This window comes from Schistocerca serialis, chromosome 3 (assembly GCF_023864345.2).
Source record: "Schistocerca serialis cubense isolate TAMUIC-IGC-003099 chromosome 3, iqSchSeri2.2, whole genome shotgun sequence".
Classification (NCBI taxonomy): Eukaryota; Metazoa; Arthropoda; class Insecta; order Orthoptera; family Acrididae; genus Schistocerca; species Schistocerca serialis.
Genome location: NC_064640.1, coordinates 136,354,189 through 136,377,344, shown reverse-complemented (window position 1 = coordinate 136,377,344; position 23,156 = coordinate 136,354,189). Strand labels below are relative to the sequence as shown.

Below are 23,156 nucleotides of genomic sequence, written 5' to 3'. Positions count from 1 at the left end.
GAACATTTCTACTAAACTGTAGATATTTGCAAGGAGTGAAGTTGTCCAAGTTACAAAGATGGATTCGAGCAATTTGGCAATGGTCATGGCTCCCAATTGCTTGCGATGCACTTCAGATGATCCTCGTGTGATTTTTGAAAATGCGCGGAAGGAAATGGCATTCATGAGGACACTTATTCAGAGCCTTGACACAAGCTTTATGGAAGGAGTGTATTAGCTTGCAATGCGAAGGTAATTGTTTACAGTTACATTTCTTAGTCTGTAAATTTTCATAAGCAAAGCTAATTAACTTTCTCCAAATGATTTCTATACATTACCTACATATTGTATAAAGTAAGTTGAAAATTGCAACCAAAATTCTGCAAGGTGATAATGAACTGTTTTTTTAAATTTTCTTGTTATACATATGCAGTGCATAAAAAAATGTGAAGCACCCGGAAGACATGGTCAGATGTTGATGTAACTTCATACACATACACCAAATTGGCGGTTATGTAAATGATTAGAGTTGCAGTTCTCTGTGACTGCTATGAGGTTCATTCAAATGAAACCTGGTCAGTGCATCTACCTTTGCCTTACACGTAAGGTGGCACCACGTAACTTCGAGTATGGTGGCGCCATCTATTGGTAGAGAGACTGACGATGCGCACTGTTTGATGTTGCATAGCCCCAGTGTGGTTTCACGCTGAAGAGAATGTGGTCACACAAGTTATCATCCACTACCGAACATGCAGGTGATTAAGCAGGAACAAAGAGGACTGACTCGATTTTTGGCGGCAGATGGAGTTGGAGGCCGTGAAATGTATCGACAGTCTGAGTTGTTCATGTGTTGTGGAATGGTACAAACTATTCCTTGAGGGACACGAGTCACTGGAAGACGATGCTCATCCTGGACAGGCTCACCGTGTCATCACATCGGAAATGGTTGCAGAAGTCTTGGACAACCGCAGAATCACCATGGACAAGATCCATTGGTTACTGGGTATTAGCGTGGGCACCACCCACACCATAATGTATCAACACTTAAACTGTCGAAAAATATGTGTGCAGTGGATTCCCCACCAACTGACCGCCGAACAGTGCAGTACCCTAATGTCACTGTCTTTGAGTCATCTGCAACATTATCATGAGGAGGAATACGGCTTTCTGTCACAAATTGTAGCAGGTGACAAAACATGGTGTTACCATTTTGAACCGGAAAGCAAGTGTCAGGGCAAGCAGTGGAAACATGTGACTTCACCACCACCAAAGAAACCAAAGGCCATGCACACCAGGTCTGGTAAGGTCATGATGTCCTTCTTTTTTTTTTTTTTACTACAAGGGCCCACTGCTTGTCGAGTTCCTGGAACAGGGAATCACCATCAATGCCCAGCATTATCAAGCCACTTTACAGAACCTTAGATGACCCATCAAGTCGAAACACCAAGGCATGTCGTCCAATGGTGTTACCCTCCTGCATGATAATACCCATCCACGTACGGCCAATGCAGTGAAGACAACATTGCAGCAGTTTTGGGTGGAAATGCTGGAACATCCTCCATACAGTCCCGATCTTTTGCCGTATAACTTTCATGTGTTTGGACCTGTAAAACAAGCTATTCACAGACATCGATTCGCAACGGACAACGAAGTGTATGACTGGGCCCAGGCTTGGATCCGACAGCAGCCTACTAGCTTCATCAATGATGGAATTGACCGGCTAGTGTTGCAATGGTATAAATGTCCCAACAGTTTTGGTGACTATTTTTGAATATGTGTACTGTGTATAACTACATTTTTGACTTAATAAAATCATTACCGTCACTTTACACTAGTGACCGGGTTTCATTTTAATGCCCCTTTTAGAATGGCCACCAGAGTACATTAACATTGTTTGTGTTTGGTGGGTCTCCATTTATCTAGCTGATTGATTGTACAATATCCGGAATTGTGAGACATTTGGATTTGACAGTGCCCCGATGATGCCTGCATGGGAACGCAAGGGTACTCACACTCATGGTCAAGGTTTTCGTTGACCATGTCTGACCACCACAATGGAGGATCACCGTATTGTGTAAAAAGCACATCATAACCCCTACAAATCTGCTCCTACCATCCATCCAAGAACAATTAATGGACTCCTAGCAACATTCTGTGTCATACCACACCATTGATTGGGTACTAGCAGCATCCAGACTGGGGATTTACCATCCCCTGTGTAGGATACCATTAACACCACAACACAAATGTTTGCGTATGGAGTGGTGTGATGACCTGGAAGCATGGACTGCTCATCAATGATGTCACATTGTGCAAGATCCCCAGATCTGTCCCCTATAGAAAATTTGTGGGACCAGCTTGGACATCAACTCCATCCCAGTACCAGTACCCTTGATATCAAGGACCAGTTGCAACAGTTGTGGGCCATTTTGCCTCAGGAGAGGATATAATGGCTTTATGATACCATTCTTAACTAAATCAGTACATACATCTAAGCTAGATAGGGTGCAACATCATTCTAATAAATGGGCTCATACTGCCATGTTCTTTTGTAGATTTGGCTGATTTTCTAATCACAGTAATAACATCACATACCCTGTCTATCTGTGAAGTTTCATTTCATTTCCGCCTCCCAATATACATAGTAGGAAAGAATTGTTTGAATTCCAGTGGAGATGGTGGACCACAATATTGTGCCGTCATAATGCTGCTACACTATCTGATCAAAACTATCTGTACGCCCCTATGTAATGTAGAATTGACCACTAGAAGTCATGAGAGATGGACCAACCAGTATAAAAGGAGGCAGGGAGAGTATTGCATTGCCAGCAGAGGGGCAGTTACAGCAAAATGTGTCAGTCAGTACAGCTCAGTGACTTCAAACATGGATTAGCCCTTGGACATCACCAGAGTAACAGATCCACGTGGGACATTTCATCCCTTCTAAAACTGTCCAAGTTGACTGTTTATGATGTGATTGTGAAGAGGAAACATTAAGGAAAAACCCCAGCTGTGCAGAGACCAGACGGACCTCATATACCGAGGGATAGGGACCATCAGCAGTTGTGGAGAGTGGCTATCAAAAATCACATGAAATCAGCAGAAGGAATCACTTGTAAATTCCAAAGTGCTAGCAGCAGTTCAGCTAGCATGGTGACTGTGTGTAAGGAGTTAAAAAGAATGGGGTGCAATGGTCGAGCAGCTTGTTATTTGAAGCCACACATTTTTGTAGTCATTACTAAGCATTTCTTGAGGTAGGGCAAAGAACAACACCACTGGACAGTTAATGACTGCAAAAAAGTGGTTTGGAGTGATCAATTTATACCCAGTGGCAGTATTTGGGTTTGGTGTATGCCTGGAGAATGTTACCTGCCATCATGTGTAGTGCGAAGAGTGAAGTACAAAGGATTTGTTGTTATGGTATGGGAGTGTTTTTAATGGTTGGGATGTGATCCCCTTACTACGCATGAAGAACACTCGCGTACAGCAGAGGGACAGTTCTGAGATGTTAATTTTTTGTAACAGCATGCAAATGCACCCTGACATAAAGCGGCATATGTGACACATTGGTTTGTGGACAATAACATCCCTGAAATGGACTAGCCTGCCCAGTATCCTGACATGAACCTGCTATATTTTGTTACTAGTGCACGTAAGAGTGAGTGCGCAGAATGTAGTGCCACCGCACTTGTGTACTTAAATCAGCCTCCAACAGTATCAGCACAGGCTGGCCACTAGAAGCTACCTGTAAGAAGTGCGCACATGGCACGGTCTCCACCCTCACTACGTTCTTTTAGTTTGTACTGATCATATCAGTTGTTCTATGTGTCACTTATGTTGCACGTTCTGTATGATTCTTTTGTCTTGTTATGTGTGGAGTTGAGAGAGGCATATTTCCATTATTGTTCAGAGATTTATGAATAAAGCCATATTTCTGTTATTTGGATCGGTTTTGTGTATCACTTGGTTACTATGGAACCCAATGGAACACTTGTGGTGTGTATACTTGTTTTGCAAATCAAACTGCCTTTTCCTGCTGCTATTTATTTTATTTAATCAATACGCGTTTCGCCTTCTACTGTTTTAAGGCATCATCAGTGGGACCTATAGTGATACAGTTTTGGTAGTTATAGATTATCAAACAATTCACTTAACGATTTTTTGTAAAAAATGTAGTTACGATTTGCTGATCTGCGTTTCCTCACATCAGCAAATCGTAAGTAATTACATTTTTTACAAAAAATCGCAAAGTGAACTGTTTGATAATCTATAACTAACAAAACTGTATCATTATAGATCCCACTGATGATGCCTTAAAACAGTAGAAGGCGAAACGCGTATTGATTAAATAAAATAAATAGCAGCAGGATAAAACAGTTTGATTTGCAAAACAAGTATTTATATGCTTGCTGCGGAGGATGGCCACACAAACAAACTTGTTACTTTTGGTATGAGTTAGAATGTCAGCTTCACTCCAGACTCCCATGTCAAACGCCACCTACCTTCTCTCTTTTTGGATCTTAAGGAAAAATGGGCTGCAAATTCCTCCAGACATTGAGACACCTCACTGAAAATGTTCCCAGCAGAGTTCAAGCCGTTGTAAAGGCAAAGGGTGGACACACCCTACATTAATGTCCACTAATAGGGGTCCAGATACTTTTGATAAGATGATGTATGTTTTAAGTCCACTTGATCCTCAGCCACTTACATAGGACATGACGACAGGAATGTCCAGTGAATAAAGCGACACTAGATATTTGAATAGATATATATTTTAACAACTAGACTGAAGTGGTGCTCAGCTTGCAATTTGACATTACATTTGTTAAAATATAGTAGCCCAGGTCAGTAACTTGCATAGTTTCAAATTTAGAGTAATATAGTTCTATGAGTGGCAACATTAACACAGGTTCTTCGCATTCACATTCACATTGATACTGCCTGATTGTAGGTAGCTATTTGACTATTGCTGATTAACTGAGACTAACAGTGAATGAGACTAACAGTGACTGCCCCCATGTGCTGACTGCCTGTGACTGACCGCAACTTGGTGCTTTGGGGTAAATAACAATGACTCTTTGTGACCATGTTTCACAACAACTGGTTGCAGCACTCTTCGCTATGACTATTTATAGACTTTTGTAGGAAATTATCTTCAAATTATTTACAGAATATTAAAATAACCCATCATTTGAATACTTCTATAACTGGAAGTTACTTTGTTTAACTATTGTATCAGTGTTGTTTAGTGAATTTTTGTATTGAGTTCCACGGGTGCACAGAGTTCTCACATTTTTTAAATGAAAGCTTGGCAAAATTATTCCTAAAACAAAATTTTATACTACGAATATTTCATGACTTTTATGGATACATACATGCATGTGAAGCACAAGCCGTAGAACCATTCGTTACTCTCTCTTTTTCTGTACTGCAGTTCCCGCCTCCTCCTGTTCCATTCCCCCACTCACTCTGTCTTTGCAGGCTCTTGCCTATGTCTTATCATGGAATATTCCCATAACCACTTACATAACTTTCTGTCTTTCATAACTTCTTTTGGTCACCACCCAGGTTTTTCATTGTGTCCCAAATTTCCCCGAAGTGTGAATTGTACAGGGAACAGCATCTACCATGATACATGGGTATCTGGTCATGTGCAACCATCCTTCATCCAGTTCTGGGCAAAGGACCTTCCAGACCCAAAACCTAATGCAGTAGCCAGCAGGTTGTTGGTCACATTACCATGCACAGTCTTGGACATAAAACTTGGCTGACAGCCTGCCACTGCAGAGACTAAGTCTGAATCATTCACCTAAGGTGGCCAATAAAACTGGTTGTCCCTCAGAATTCTAAGCCTGGCCATATGAACAATTTGACAACACTGCAGGTTGCAGAAGTGTCTGGAAAAGTGTTAGCTTCTTATCAATTTCTTACAATGCTGTATGAGCTCATAGTCTAGTGGTAAACATCGCACAGTTAGGCAAGAATTCGCGAGTTTGAGTCCACACCTTCCTCTATTTTTTAAACACATGCCAACTGCCTGCTAAAGTTACCAGTCTGATGGAACTTCCAAAGTAATATGCTTCACTTTCTAACCCACCAGTAATAGCAAAATCTTTCAGAAACAATTCCACAAAACAGTTTGTAGCTGTGTCAAGATCAGAGCAGTTCACACTTGACAGTTTTCTCACACTACACTGCTCATTGACTATCAGCCGCACGCCACCTGTTGCCTGATGTCAGGCTCCGTCCGACCAAGTGACCACAGTGTGTCAAGATGAGTGCATTTATGAACTATCATTTCCTTATTCGTCCGCCCCCGGAAGCTGAGTGCTCAGCGCGACAGACTGTCAATTCTAAGGGCCCGGGTTTGATTCCCGGCTGGGTCGGAGATTTTCTCCGCTCAGGGACTGGGTGTTGTGTTGTCCTAATCATCATCATTTCATCCCCATTGACGTGCAAGTCGTCGAAGTGGCGTGAAATCGAAAGACTTGCACCAGGCGAGCGGTCTACCCGATGGGAGGCCCTCGTCACACGCCATTATTATTATTATTATTATTATTATTATTTCCTTATTCGAAATTCTAGTACTTATCTTGCAGTTATTGGAATTTGCATATTTGAAACTTATTCATAAGTTCTTTATGTGTTTAAAAATAAAATCACAAGTGGAAAAGAGTGTCAACAATTGTGACATATCATTAGCTTTCAGTTTAATAGAGATGTGAAGGCACCAGTGGCAGCTTGAATCCTTTTTATTGTATGTGCAAAACATATCAGAAAATGGTATTTTTTGTTTGAAGAAAGGTCATTTTGAAATGATTGATTTTCCAGATTAAGGAAGTCTCAATAACTGACATTTGTGGAACTGCAACCATTTAACCGTATTGTGACAATTTTATTCCATAGGTAAGATTCAGAAGTTGGGTGTAGAAGTTCTGCATGCTCTAATTCAAAGCAACAAAACTCAAAGAGGTATCAGTTGCTGTGGCTGTGCTTGAACATCAGTTCGCTCACTAAGCATTCCTATGCAGTATTGTTGCTGTTGACAAGTTATGATGCCTTTAAGGTATGTCCACATGATGCCTCTTTCATCGTGCACAGTCGCAGATGCATGGGAATAAAAGGGAATGTACAAGAATTTGTGGAAAGAACGGGTGTATGCGTGGGCATTCTCATGTCCACACATTGCCTCATTGCACAAGCAGTCTGCTGTGGATCCACTTCTGTGCCTAGGAGCTTGAGTTGCGTTCATTGTGATGAAAAGGTGACAGAAAAAGAAAATACAAAAGTGACTGTAGGTAAAGAAGTATGTAAACAGTAGAGATACAAGAAATACAAAGTGATGACAATGTTTTGTCTGCAGATATCAGGAGGAGGTTACAACGAGATTTTAGATTTTCTACTTGGGAAACTGTAGTAATGAGGCTGACAATAAAACTTTGTTAGCTAGTAAATGGCAACTTATATACTCATTTGAATTATTTATTCCTCATTTCAAAACAAAGCACTTCAATTGCATCAAATTTGTAACTTGTAATGCAGAATAATTGTAGTTTATTATTTGGTTGTTTTATACAGCTGTTCACTGTAGGAAATGCCTAGTCTTGTAATTATTAGCATATTTTGTTCCTGTATAGTTTTACAATTTGTATCTATTAGCATATATAAGTACTGTTATCATGTATAATTATGACATGTTCCATATCCATGGAATTCTCTTGTATGCTGGATCAACCGAACACTAATTCATAAATAAAAACAGAAGTGATTATTGCTGAAACTGAGAAATACTTAAGGAAGGCTCTTACTCATTATGTGAAGGTTAGTTAACTTTCAATGCATCATTTGTATTTAATCATGAAATATGATATGTAGATTAACATCCTCAGACTTGACAAATTTGGGACTTTCATAGATGCCAGAATCCACTAGAATGGAGGTTGTGTTTTTCAGTTTCTTATTTTTTGCATCATCGTGTGCTTCATTTCTATTTTTAGTAGTTTGTTGAGGAGCTACACATACCTCATCATTTCTTTTGTTCAGATGTCAGGTTCCTCAGGTGTGCTTTTAAGTCACCATAACATTAATATTTGTCCACAGTTTTCGTGCACTTTTTTCATAAATTTTTGGCCTTTTCTTCTCAGTTTTCCTACTTCAAAACTTATGGTATCTTATTCTTTACAGAAATATTGTTGGAGACTTTTTATCTAATCCATGATGTTCAGGGCAACACATCTCCAATTTTTATTCAAATAATCTTCAGAAGCAGTATTCCATACAACTTTTCTGTTTTTCTGTAATCATCTCTAAACTTATGTGTGCTTCCTGTGGAGTCAACAGACATTATTGCACATAAATCACTTTACAGCATAATGTCAGAACACTACACAATCAAACACAAATGAGGCCCAAGCTGCCCATTTCCAACTAAAAAGAGAGCAGATTCCCACCGAAGGCAGTTAGCAATGCACATTACGCAAGCCCTCCATTTATAGGAAATTACATATGCACAAATGTGTGTGAATAGTTGGGCTGTTGGAAATTTATGTACATGCGCAAAGTTGGACAAAAAAAGAAAAACATTATGGAGACGAACCTTTATGTTGACTTCTTAGGTACTGTGAAGATAATATTTTTTGTCTGGTGGCTCAAAAAGGGCTCTATGAACTCTTCCCCAGGGGTGTGTCCATCGGGTCTGGTATTGGCTACCAACTTTTGGTTGTGGTGTAAGAAAATTGACCCACAAAATTGCATCACATGTTGCTATTACATGATAACACATGACACTGATTTCACAAACAAAATCATCCAGGTGTTCATTTGGGAAGTCATTCCTCATGCACTTATTCTTTTAATCTTACACTCTCAAATGTTTATTTTTCCTACTGCCTATTGAACCACCAGTGTTGTTCTGGATGAAAATGCAGTTCAATGTTGTTCTGAATGAAAATGCAGTTCAAACCCGGTTTGACAACATCACTAACTCAGAGCCAGAGCATGGAATCAGTAAACTACCTGAACATTCTCAGACTGTTTTATATAATGTGAAATAATATGTCATCGATGTTTAATTTCTTTCTGATGCTCACTCCTGTGTTCAGTAAACTAAGGGAAAACACTATTAAAATATGCATTGTACTAATACAAATGAAATACAACTTACCATGACAATGTCTATATCTACATTAACGTCCTTTGCAAGCCACTGTACAGTGCGTGTCGGTGTGTCCCTTGTACCACTACTAGTCACTTCCCTTCCTTTCTCACTCACATGCAGAGTGAGGCAAGAACGAACTGTCTGTATGCCTCTGTATGAGCCCTAATTTTTCATATCTTATCTTTGTGGTCCTTACACATGATCTTCGAACCTGCCAGTAGCAAATTTAGGAGCCTGTCTAATTGCTGTGATGTTTTCCTTTAAAAGAACAAGATGCAAATTCCAAATGCTTGATCAGTACTAAAGAATAGGTCGCACTAATGTCCTATGTGAAATCTCCTTTAAAGGTGAACCACTCTTTGCAGTAACACCCAGATATTTAAGCGATGTGACTGTGTCAAGCAGGACACTACTAATGCTATATCCGATCATTATGGAGTTGTTTTTCCTACTCGTCCATGTTAACTTACATTTTGCTACATTTAGAGTTAGCTTCTATTCATCACACCAAGCCATCTTGTACTATCCCATACACCACAACATCATCAGCAAACAGCTGTAGATTGCTGCTAACTGTGGCTGCCAGGTCATTTATGTATTTTGAAAATAATGATGGTGCTATCACACTACCTTGGGGTACTCCTGATGTTACCCTGTTTTCTGATGATTACTTGCCATTGAGGGCAACATACTGGGTTATATTACTTAAGATGTCTTTGAGCCACTCACAAAACTTGGGAAACTGTTCCATTTGCTCGTACCTATGTTAACAGTTTGCAGTGGGGCACTGTGCTTTTTGGAAACCTAGGAATATGGAAACTGCTTATTTCCCTTCATCTATAGTTCACAGGATGTCATGTGAGAAAGGGGAAAGCTGAGTTTCATGTGAGCAATGCTTTCTAAAACAGCGCTTATTCGTGTACACAAGCTTTTCAGTGTCTAGGACATTTATTATATTCGAACTCAGAATATGTTGAAGAACTCTTCAGCAAATATCTGTTAAGGATATTGGTCTGTAATTTTGTGGGTCTGTTCTTTTACCCTTCTTATATATGGATCACTTTCACTTTTTTCAGTCACTTTGGACTTTGTGCTTCGCAAGAGATTTGTGGTAACTGCAGGCGAAGTAAGGGGCCAATGCTGTAGAGTACTCTTTGTGAAACTGAATTGGGATTCCATTCGGACTAGATGACTTAGTTATTTTCAACTCTTTCAGTTGTTTCTCTACATCAGGGATACTTATTATTATGTTGTTCTTACAGGACTCTGTGCGATGGTCAAATGATACGTTTGTACGATTCGAACGATTTCTTAAATGCGAAATTTAAAACTTGGTCTTTCATTTTGCTATCTTTTACAGCCACATCAGACTGGTCAATGAGTGTCTTGGTGGAATAAAGACACTTCAACTGTCAGAATCTTATCAGTAAATTATTGAAGTATTGGTAACAAATTTCCTGAATTTAGTGCCTTCCAGGAAAGTTTTCGTGCTCAAATTATTCTTGGGACTGAGAGCTGGCTGAAACCCAAAGTAGAAAGCTCTGAGGTATTTAGCAAGTCATGTAACATGTATCGAAAGGACAGATAAGATGCAATAGGAGGGGGAGTATTCATTGGAGTGGACAAAAATATTGTCTTTGTTGAGGTTGAAGTTGAATATGACAGTGAAGTTAGCTGGTCGCGTATAACAGGTCTAGGTGAAACCAAGTTAATTGTTGGATGTTTTTACCAGCCACCCAATTTCTCTGTGACAGCTCTAGAGTCATTCAAAGGTTGTCTACAGTCAACAACATGTAAATACCCAGATAATGCAATACTAGTTAGAGGTGACTTTAACCTACTTGGTATAGATTGGGATGTCTATGGATTCATTGCAGGGGATACAGGCAAACAGTTTTGCGAAGTACTTTTGTACACCTTGTCCAAAACCTGTCTTGAGCAGCTAGTTTGGCAGCCCACAGACAATGGAAATACTTCAGACATAGTAGCTACAAACAGGCTGGATCTTATCAGTGGCATTAGTAAAGAAACAAGGATTAGTGATAATGATGTTATTATAGTGAATATTGCTACAAAAGTTAATAAACCAGTCAAGAAGGCTATCAGAGTTTTTCTGCTAGAAAGAGCAGATAAGCAGTTGTTAGCATCTCACTGAATTGACATCATTTAGTTGCAATATGATGGACACAGAGGAATTATGGGCAAAGCTTTAAACGGATTTTAAATACTGCTCTGGATTAAGGATTGAAAAGAGCCTCTGTGGTTTAACAACTAAATTTAGAAAATGTTTAGGAAACAAAGGCTGTTACACTCTCAGTTCAAAAGAGAACACGCAAGTGACGACAGGGAAAAATTAGTAGAGATTCATGCATCTGTGAAAATATCTATGTGCGAAGCATACAACTATCACTGCCATACCTTATCAAAATATCTGGCTGAGAACACAAGAAAATTAGAGTCCTATGCAAAATCGCTAAGCAGGTCTGTGAAAGTCTGCTAAACTTAAAACAAGCTTGCCTATGTCAGCATGAATTGGTATGGTATTACTCTTTTGGACTTCATAATGGTTGTTGTTTTTGTACTGTCTTGTGTTGTATGCAAGCAGAATGGAAATGTGGGATTCCATAAATAAAATGTTATATTGACAGTTACCAAACATTACCTCAGAAAAGCAGAAATAGACATTATCAGTTGTGCAGTATCATAAGATTTTCACCCTTACACTTTGAAGTACTGCAAGCAACAAGACGACTTTTGATGGAGAAGTATTTTTAAGATTTCCTTATTGATTTTCAATTTGGCTGCTTGTATTGTTCTCATAGAAAGGCTAAAAATTTTGCCTTCAGTGGAACTGCAAGCCAAAGCAGCCTTCACTATGCAGGATACCAAGTTACTTCAAAGATAGTGAAGAACTGCCTTATTAGACTCTCCCTTATTATCCCAGTGGTGGCTAGAACAGGTAAATAGGGATGTAATTGATGAGATTAGTTGCAATTTCCACATGAAACAGCTTTCCTAGACTTAAAACCATTAATTGATAACCTTATGTCACACTTTAAGTGAAAATCACTCTTGTTAGTCAATGGAAATGTCACGAAAAATCAAGTGAATTTAACAGGATAATACTGTGATAATCAGGAAGTAACATCTGTCAGAGTTGCCAAACTTAATCTACATTATTGTGATATTCAGTTATACTACTAGCAGGAAGAATACCAGCTGAAGAGTTCCTTGATTGGGTTAGGAAGTGACTACAGCTTGCATCTCAAAGATCTAGCTGTTGAGTTCCAGAACATCCAAAGTAAATGTCAGTGATTCTTATTCACATATCTGTGAATGGATTTTGGACAAGAGCCTAGTTACTAATAATAGTCAGATGCACTGACTGCAAAATTAACAACATAAATATGTTGCTCTCACAATTATTTGTATTTTTCTATCTTAAGCTTACTGGAAGCTGATAAGCCCATTCAACAGATGGGACTCACATTTCTGGGGTATTTCAGTGGTTATACTGTAAACATTAAGAGTAGGCTGCATGTATGTAACTGCACAGCTGTAGCCTCCTAACAATGTAGGACATAGTCTACTGGTGTCAGAGCTAGTAAGTGTCCATGCATACAAGGAAGGTGGTACCCAGCTCCATTGGGGCACTGAGACTCTGTGCAGCACTCACTATGTAAGGTGACTGTTGTCTTGCACTCACCATGTAAGGTGAATGTTGCATGGCTGTGTGGTGCTCTTAGAGAGAGTCCTCAGTCCTCAGAGTGGGGAACAACAGAGCAGAGAGTCTGCCATGAAGTGACACATACTTGCTTATGCTATCAGTTGCAAAACACTGCCAGTCTCTCTTAAGATTGGACTGATGACCTTCGCTGTTTAGTCCCCATTAAACATCCCCCCCCCCCCCCCCTCTTAAGATTGGAACTCTCACCATGATGCTTGCCAGTGCAAGTTCCTACCCATGATTACGTCATGACAGGAGGACCAATAGTGTCGATACAGAGAGTTCTTCACACAACAGTAGGTAGTCTGTACTAAAATGGCTGATGATACCTTCCTAACCATCAACTTTCAATACCTCATGGGACACACAGCAGATAAGCTTGGTGAGGTGACAGCATTGAGAAAGGTACAGATTGGCTCCCTCCTGATTAAGACAGTGTACTCTACTCAGTTTCAAGCCTAACTATCATACACTTCATTGGGTGACATTCCAGTTTATTTTACTTGCTGTTAATATTTAAACATAACGTAGGGCGTTATCTTTCATTGGGACTTGATATTCTAACAAGATGATGAACTATGTGCGAACCTGGAACAACAAGGAGTGCAGTTCATCCACTGTATCCAGAAGAGGCCAAAGGATAGTAGAATTAACACAGGATCATTTATTCTAGTGTTCAAAGGGATCACTGTGCCCTGAAAGGTGAAGATTATGATTTACTGCAGTTATGTCGAGACCTAACGTACAGATCTATACACTGCTTTAACCTAAACTGATGTCAGCTGTCACGGCCAGCACCCCTCCTGCTCACTGTTGTGTTCCATTTATGAGAAAGAGTGGACATTTAAAGAATACAAGACATTTGATCAGTTATACTTTGAAGCTAAATGGTGACAACTCCCCATCCAACTGCATCAAAACCCTCTTGAACCGAGGCAGATTTGACCATTTTATCTTTCTGCTGTCATCAAAGTGGGTCACCCTGCTCCCCCATATTCAGCCAGAGAAACATTCCTCTTCTCCTATTAGAGGGAACCCCTCTATGGAACCCTTCTCCTGGAACCATGCAGACTAGCAGCCCGATACCAGCCAGTGACTGAAGAAACTGCAGGCTGTTGGCTGTGGAGCTACCCACTCTTCCTCTGTTCCTGATCTTAAATCAGACAGATTTCCAAAATTTCAAAGACAAGTAGGTGAAGAAATCCAAGATGAAGGTGATTCTGGCAGGCACAATGACCCTGGAACCTATGTTCTTGAACATTTTACCAACACAGGTGGTGGTGAGTAAAGACTCATGGAGGCTTATGGATTACCCCAGTTATATAGTGAAATTGTAATGGTTACTACTGCTGCATCCCTGAACTATGACAGCTATCATTCTATCCTGCACTCCGCATCACCCTACAAGAAAGCCACATTTTTGGTAATCACTATCCTAAGCTCATTTTCTACCAGGCTTGACTACAGGAACAGTGCCAATACTGAGAGAGTGTCCAGATGGGTTTGCACATTAGTTCACATGAATGTCTAGTAGTGAATGTGTGCTCCTCCAAACAAAGTTGGAGATGGTGGCTCTGCAAATTCAAATGACTTTTAGCATCACTATTTGAAATATTTACCGACTGTCAGACAGGGAAATATGCCTTCTCATTTGAGTGCAGCGTGTGGCTCTTCCTTGCACACTAATCTTAGACTTTGCTTACCCAGCTTAGTCAGCTTATTACAATGGGCTGTACATAATGATCATTGTGACAGCGAACACTTCCATGTGGTACTGTTGCTCCAATTTCACTACACCCAAACCAACCAGACTATTTAGCATAGCGCAAACTAGTAGACTTAGCTGTCACCCCATCTGGGTCATCACCAATGATGTAGCAATCCATTCCTCTGAGGGCTTTTGTTACTGACCGTCAGTCCCGTGGTGGACTTAGGAAATTGTCATGATAATCTGAGACTGCCAGTGAGCTCCTCAACAGTTCATATGACACTCCTTGGTCAGTCCCATAATCTTTGGATAGCTGTGTACAAGGGCCTTCTTGTTAACTAAATATCAAAAGAAAGAATGCTAGAAACAGTACATCTCCTCCCTGGCAATACATACCCCTTCCTTGCAGGTGTGCATCAAACTTTGTGGGTTAACTGGCAAACTCTGTGGGTTAATTGGCTACCAGCAGCTGATGACTATTCCCAGCCTTCAGCTTCATTGTGGTATTCCCACTGATCCATCTGTCTTTGTGGAACATTTTGTGGTCCACTTTGTGGTGGTATCAACAACCACCGCCTATCCTCCCTCTTTCCAGGCATGTGGTATCAGCAACCACATCTTATCCTTCCTGTTTCCTGCCGTATACTGTATGGTGTTCAGAATCATATAATGAATGCTTTATGGAATAAATCTCTACTTCATGCCATCAACTCTCCATGACATTGCCCCAAATCCTGACTTGATCCAGAATCAAATGATCCAACACCTGAATATGAATCAGAAAACTTGCCTTCTATAGCTTTTAATAGTATGTGGTTCAGAGGTGAATTCCCTCCACAGTTGCAGAATAGCATCATTATCCTGATCATTAAGCCAAGAAAGGACCCAACTTCCATTGATAGTTACTGGCCAATCAGTCTTAATTTTGTGCTGTGGAAGCTATGTGAGAGCATGGTGGCCTAGCAATTGCGTTGGGTTCTTGAGTTGTAGGGCCTTTTATTCACTTATCAATATGGTTTCCAGAAGTGCCATTCCCCAACCAAACATCTGGTAAGATTAAAAATGGCAGTCTACTAGCTTTTAGTAAATGCCATCATGTTACTGCAGTTTTCTTTGACTTATATAAAGCATACAGCACTACCTGATGCTGTCATGTCTTGACCACACTCCACAGCTGAGGCTTTGACAGTGCTTACTGACTTTTATGTACAACTTATTGCCCAAACAGATCATTCGTGGTTAGAGTCAGAACACACCTCACCTCTCTACAGTTCCCTAGGACTCTTTATAGCTATGAGTAAATTTGTGGACTCCACAGGATCAACATATACTTCAGTCATCACCAGTACTAGGTCCTTTGTATGGTGTCTCATAGTTGATGGTCGGTGAAGGAAACCCTGGCTTTCATTTCTCCCCTGCCAAAACACAGGTCATGCACCATGATCCACCCAGACCTGGATGTTTTTATAATAAACTGACTGTCCCACATCCATCTGCTCAGATTAAACAGTATGAGTGAACTCAATGCACTCAGATGTCTCTGTCATATTTCGTTGAGTGTGGATCATTTATCACGACTGTGCTTCAGGTGGGCTCTAGTTTTATCACAATTGGTCTATGCATACCAAGAAGGTGATTCAATGGCACCATCAGGATTGTGACTGCTTGACTCAACTCACCATTGTGAGCTAAGTCCTGCTACCAGGTCTTGTGACCCACTGCACTCAACCTAGGATAGAATTTCAAATTGGAATTTGGCTGGAAATCATGTGTAAAGATCATTCTCTCCTCACACTTGAGTGCATCCACTGGATCACTTTATGCACCTTTCCCTGGTGTACATCTAGGCCACCTAGGCCACTAGGTTCAGCTAAACCTATCCCACGCCCCTAAAACTTAGGTTTCTCCAGTTATCCATCAGCACGTTCTTGAGTGCCAAGGTACTGAAACCACCCATACCGATGGTTCTAAAGATACAAGAAGGTTGGGATATGTTTTCATAATCAAACTGATGACTGTAGTCAGGGGCATTAATTTTGTCAAGAAAAAATACTGTGACAAATTTCTGACTTGCAGTGAGTCAATAATCAATCTGCAGGCTATTAATTGATGCTGTCCTCTCTATCTGATAGTGTCCACTATCTATGATACCTTACCTTAGCAACACTGGTTGCTCAGTTGGCTTTTTCTGCACCCAGTTCTCTCCCAATAGGGTAGTGACCTCATGACTGACTCGGGCAGCAGACACAGTGATCTCTAAGCTACAAAAGCATCTGTGACAGGTAGTTGGCACATCACAATTGGAACAGGGAACTGGGGGTGACCCCTCCCTCTGACAAACTGAGTGTCATAAAGGAGACCACTGCTGTGTGGCATTCCTCCTTCCATTCATCTCAGAGGGTGTCCACAATTTTATACTGGCTCCATCTTGGACACACTCATCTGATGTGTGCTTCGTCCTGAGAAATGAGCCCCTGCCCCGAAACCTCCCAATCTAGCTGTGGTGTGTTCCTGATGATGACTCACATGCTAGTGGAGTGTCCCCTTCTTGCAGCATTCCACCAAATGCAGAGCTATAAGGATTCCTTATTCTCGAGACTGGCTGACAAGGGAAGAACAGTTGCACAGGCTATACACTTTCTCTAAGAGAGGGGGTGTTCATTATTGACTGACCCCACAGGGTGTGGAGTGGTTGTGGAAGGGGTGCCTCATGCTTGGTGGACTCTGTGCGGCCCTTACCCCCTGAGTCTGACCTTCCTGGCAGCTCATTTGTTTCCTTTTTTTCTTTTATCTCATTTTATCATCATCTGTGTTTTTGTCTGTGCAGTGGTTATAGTCCCTCCCCATTTTACATGTAATTACTTCTCCTCCACTGATCTAGGAAAGTGTTATGACATCACTGATTTATCTTTGTACTGAGTCATTTGGGGCTGGGGATGGCTTTTGCCACCAATGTGCCTTACAGGCCCTCATCTGCTCCTTGAGCAGCAAGCCAACCCAACCCTACATATACTTCGTATCTTGTGCAACTACTGTATCCCCAGGTATCATCATTGCCCCAAATACCTCAATTTTACTGTTATTACACTCCATGCCAACACAACCAGATGGCCTTGTCCAGTAGCTGGCAACAGTATCCTTTCTGTGTTATTTTGTGAAATGAGAGACTGATGACCTTATAGTTTTGGCCTTTAAGTTCAACACGTGTGTGTGTGTGTGTGTGTGTGTGTGTGTGGTGGGGGGGGGGGGGGGGGAGAGAGAGAGAGAGAGAGAGAGAGAGAGAGAGAGAGAGAGAGAGAGGGGGGGGGGGTTGAGGCACTGAGTCATAGACAGACCCATAGACAGGGAATGTTGCTAGCTATTGGACAAATCCTTCTCTGGAGCTATAGAGTGGATGCATGTACAAACATCCCCTCCTTCCCCCTTCCAACACACACACACACACACACACACACACACACACACACACACACTGTAATGCTACAGTGTTCCAGTTGGGTACACTATGTGCCAGCATTGGCAGTCAACTGTTGTCAGTCTTGTTTATGTCAATCACTTTGCACCTCAAATATTCAGTGAGTTGTTACCTTCTCTCCTAGAATAATTTATATTCCAATGAAGACTTTCCATTATCATATTTAGGAATGAGATTAAGGAAGTTGATCTATTCCACCATTCTACATTTCCCTGTCTTGTGTACTTTTTGGGCTCTACTGATTCCCATAGTGTTTCTGTTGTCTTTTCTCCTTCACATGACAGCATATTAGATGTACAGTAAAACTGCAGATAATTAACAGTGCAGATGCCAATAAAGGTAATTGTTTCTTTTTCTGTTCTAGGGTAGTGTACTGACTCTTCCTTCTGTTGGGGGATATTTGAAAACGTGAATCTCTTGTACATAAGTGTTGTTATTTTGGTAAGTTGCTATCTGTTGATATCAAAACAGATTTACCGGTGAAACTTTTGCCTTTTAAAGCCTTTAGAAGTGCACAGGTATGCCTATTTGTATTGTGTATTTGTTCATACCAAGTTTTATGGAAAGTCATTGTAAATAAAATATGAAAAATACTATGTTATATGGAAAAGCTTAATTACCAAAGCTTATGAGATAAAATAACTTGTAAAGATTGTGAGAGAATTATAATTATTTATTGTTTTTATTATTTGTCACATTTTTGCCATTTTTAAAATAACCACCATGTAAATTTTTGTACAGAACCATCACTATTAACTTAATTTTTTAAATAATATTTCATATAGATCTTATTGTTATCTATACAGTGTGTTTCCATTTAATGGTATTTTTCTTTATGTCTTGTGTATTGTAATATTTTGACACTTAACTTGAGATATAATAAACAGGTCATTACCAAAATACTTGACAGTAATGCATAATGTATGTTGTTGATTATTCAAATGCATCAAGATCATACATTAAGGCTTTTATTATAGAACACATGTGCCTGTGCTGTTATACCATTCCGCACTAATATATGGGTGCTGTTACAGTAGTATTAGATATTATACTTCGAAAGAGCAGTTAAGAAATTTTAATAACTCCAGCAGTGTATGGCATTAAGTACATTTCATTTTTACTGGTTATATTATGATGTTTCTGGTTTATATACACCATACCCATCCATACTCTGTTAGCCAATTGCCATTGTTGACAATTTTCTGTATCATCAGTATAGAAATTACTTGTGGTTGCCATGAAAAAGAAACTAAAAATACACACTTTCCATGTTTTCTTCTATTACTGAGTAGATGAAACACCTATTGTACTTAGGGATAACAATTCTTTAATTGTGTTGCCATTAACTTGAAAACAGAAATAAAATTTTATTTGTGTGTGTGTGTGTGTGTGTGTGTGTGTGTGTGTGTGTGGGTGGGTGGGTGCGCGCACGTGCTTGTGTGTGCACGCGTGGATGTGCGCGCATGTGTGCATTTAACAAATTTCATGTATGCTTCACATTACGTCATGTGTTATGCTCCTTTTGTATAATCATGACTGTCTACACCAATCTTAACTCATGGCATAATTACTTCAGACTGAATATTGTACAAAGTTTAAATAAACACTTCTTTGTAATGCCATAATTGTGTTTTCATGCTCTTTGTAAATTTTGACATGGTAGTGTAGAACTGAAGCAACGAACTTGTTCTTTGATGTTTGTGTATAATTATTGTCGCAAGTACTACCAGTACTGTTATTATTTTTATCTGTTTACTGCTTATGTTGTCATAGCCTTAGTAGATGCCAAAGATTTTTTTGTAACATTCCAAGTCATTCAGTTAAGTTCTGGGCCTATATTTATTTGTGGAACTGTAAAAGTTTTGTTCCAAATATATTTCAAAAAGTCATGTAGAAATATCATAATTTACTAAATTTAATGTCCACTCCACATCATTAAAACTACTTTTGATTCATCAGTATTATTTCTGTAAATTTATGACCTTCATGAATAATTGTGTGTTGTGTATGAATATACTATAAATGCCATTTTGAAGGGATTTAAAGTGTATAAAAATGTTTCTTATGACCTTAGGGTTGTTCATTTGGTTATTAAATGTACACATGCACTTCAAGCATTAGTGTTGTTAACATTGTACTTGGTGATTTTAAGTATGTTTGATTGTTTTAATTAATGTTTCTTGAGCTGCTTACCTCATATGGAAACATTCATTTGCAGTAAATAAATTTTTGCTGCACTGTTATTCATACCAGAACATTTTCTGTCAGTACATAATTGGCCTATGTGCTCCATCAAATTTTAATTTACTTGTAGTATTCACATTTACTAATGTGAAATACATTTAATAATGTTAATTAGCATTCTTGATGAGTCCTGTTATGTACTGTTGCTTGTTTTCTTATATACTGTTCTGTTGATGGATTTTATAATGTGCCTTACACATTAGTGCATGTGTAATAAGGAAACTGGTATCCTAGCAGTAAATACGTAACAAATATCCAGTTCGCTGTCTGACGGTTGTAATAGTTACCAGCCCACTTGGAGGTAAAGAGATGAAAAAAGAAACAGCAGGCAAAAAATGAATTTGCTCAGGACCACTAACAAAAGGTTGCTGCTCGTTTATTTTATAATATTTTTCTGTGTGTAACAGTGACTGTGGAAGACCTATGGCCTATTAAAGAATATAGAAAGTGATGCAAATTAGCTGGGGTTGGATTAATATCTGCTCATGTGAATTCTAATACATATCATTTACATTACATTTCTGTTAATGATTATTTTGTCCTGAGGTTTCATATTGGTCTTCCAGTGCATTATTAGTAGGAAAAATATAATGCATCAGGTTGTGGTTGGTGTATCTGCTTTCAGTGATGAAATTTTCAAAGGAAGCATGTAGACCATGTGATCTGTTTATAGAGAAGTTCTTTACAGCTTCACATTGGTGCTTTCTGAGGTCCTGTATAATTAGGATATGTACTGGCTTTGATATGATTGAAGTTTAAATAATTTATGTAAATCTGGTATCCAAATACCCTTTGTATAAGCACTTATTTTCCTTCAAGAAATGAATATAAATTGGTGTATTTCTTTGAGATAAATTATTTTTACGTACAAAAGAAATTTGTACCTGGCATATATTCTAAGAATCTATGTCAGAATGTTGAATCTGATTATTTCCGTTGCTTAAAAGCATTATGTTTTGAGTGTGAGTAATATCTTACCTGTCTATGCACAAATAACTAGTCACAGAATGATGTTAAACTTTGTGTGAAATACTTCTATGGAAACATTAGATCAACAAATTTGAAAGCTCATGTTGTCAAACTTGGGCTTGTAAATAAATAGCTAAATGTCACTTTTGTGAATATTATAGTAATATTCAGGAAGCTGTTACACTTTCTGCGAGTACATAGAGAATTTATGTGAAAGCCTTCTTGAGGAAACTGCCAGGGTTCATTTTCATTTTGAGCTAGAGCTGTGTGAAAGCACAATTTAGAAAGTGACAATATTTACATATTAGCAATTTGTAATATGTTAGTCTTCATATACAGTAAGTGACCTTACTTAAATTGCTTTGGAATCTCCATTATGAACGAATGTGAGACGTCTTAGACTGCACAGTTTTCAAGAACTTTATTTGTGATAAAATGAGAAGTGTTCTAGTAATCCTTTAGAAGAAAGCCTGGAATAATTTTCACTTCGTTAAAAGCAAATAGTCATTGAAGATAAGAAGGAATGTAATATCACTGTATTACAGCTAATTACATGGGCGTGTGCTTGATATATCAGAATATTTTCTTCCTAAGATTGTAGGATTATGCAGTTAAAGAAACATTATGTACAAAGAAATTGATACAATAAAAGTTGTGTGAATTGAACAAATAAATTTTCTTGAGTTCCTAAAATTCTGCCATGAAAGCTTTATTCAGTGGTACATATGCCATTCATGTTGAAAACTCTCACTTCATTTTACAAAATAAGTATGTACTGTTGGTTTGTAGTCATTGTTATTGCTATTAATTTAACTGACCTTCTCATACAGGTTTAAGTTGCACATTTTGATAATGCTGTATATAAAATGTGATACTGTTGCATTAAACAACTGTTTAGTGTTCAGTAGGTGACCTGAAACTGTGTTAACTCTTAAGAACAAATTGAAAGTTTCATTATCTCACTGATAAGCTATGCCTACAGATCAATTATACACACAATATGTAAATTGCCGTGATTTAACATCCTTCACATTGCACCAAATAGCTTCTTTTTCTCTGAAAACATACCTAGAGTTCTACTGTTTACTGTTTTGGAAACAGTCAGTGAAAGAATATCAGTTTTTCTACTAAATGTTGTGTGTCCAAAACTCACGATGGTATCTCTTCATGAATAAGCTACTGTTAAAAGCTCTGAACATCAGAAAGGAAATTTTATAAAAAGGTATGTGTTTATGTGAAAAATGGAATTATAACGGAATAATTTTTTCCCGTGTTTAACTAAGAGTGCCTGCTAAATCAGTTTGTGTTGTAAATTGTCATTTTTTGCAGAGTTACAAGATGTTGATTAATCCCTCAAGAGTAGCTGTTGTAACAGTTACTATTGTTTGATAATTCAACTTAAAATTGTATGACACACAGTTTACACTATGTGGGGAACCATTAAATTCTGTGCTTCATGCTTGATGCAGTTTTACTGGTTTTTCTTTCAGTCTGGTGGTAAAATTGGTACTAACATTAAGGACACACATTTATCCACTTTATTTAGATGTTCGTTCATACCACAAAGCATGTCACACATCAGTTTCTCATTCATATAACACAAGGTAGTTACAAATAAAAAATATGCTTCTACTCAGAAATACTCAAAACATCAGAGGAGAGTAATGTAAATTGTCGGCTTAGGATGAAAATCTCATAAAAAAAAAAAAAAAAAAAAAAAAAAAAAAAATATTGCCTTATTAGGTAGGAAACCTCGTACCTCAACTACGAATAAGCCAATGAGAGGTAGTGATGTATGTACCATTCTCTAGTAAGGAAAAACAGAAACCATGTATATTGGTAGGCAAACATGTTAAGTGAGAAAACCACACATAGCTTTTCTGAGATATGAGGTTTT

General features: G+C 38.9%; 1 protein-coding gene across 2 annotated transcripts in view; it reads left to right on the top strand.

Moving 5' to 3' along the window:
- Window positions 1-22,723, top strand: part of LOC126469841 (filaggrin) — a 358,695-nt gene extending 335,972 nt beyond the window's left edge. For both annotated transcript variants that reach the window (XM_050097137.1, XM_050097136.1), the window contains 2 exons: window positions 23-231; window positions 18,411-22,723. In XM_050097137.1, coding sequence (XP_049953094.1) covers window positions 23-217 — 195 coding nt within the window. In that variant the 3' untranslated portion in view covers window positions 218-231; window positions 18,411-22,723. The remainder of the gene's footprint in view (window positions 1-22; window positions 232-18,410) is intronic.
- The last annotated feature ends 433 nt before the right edge of the window (window positions 22,724-23,156 follow it).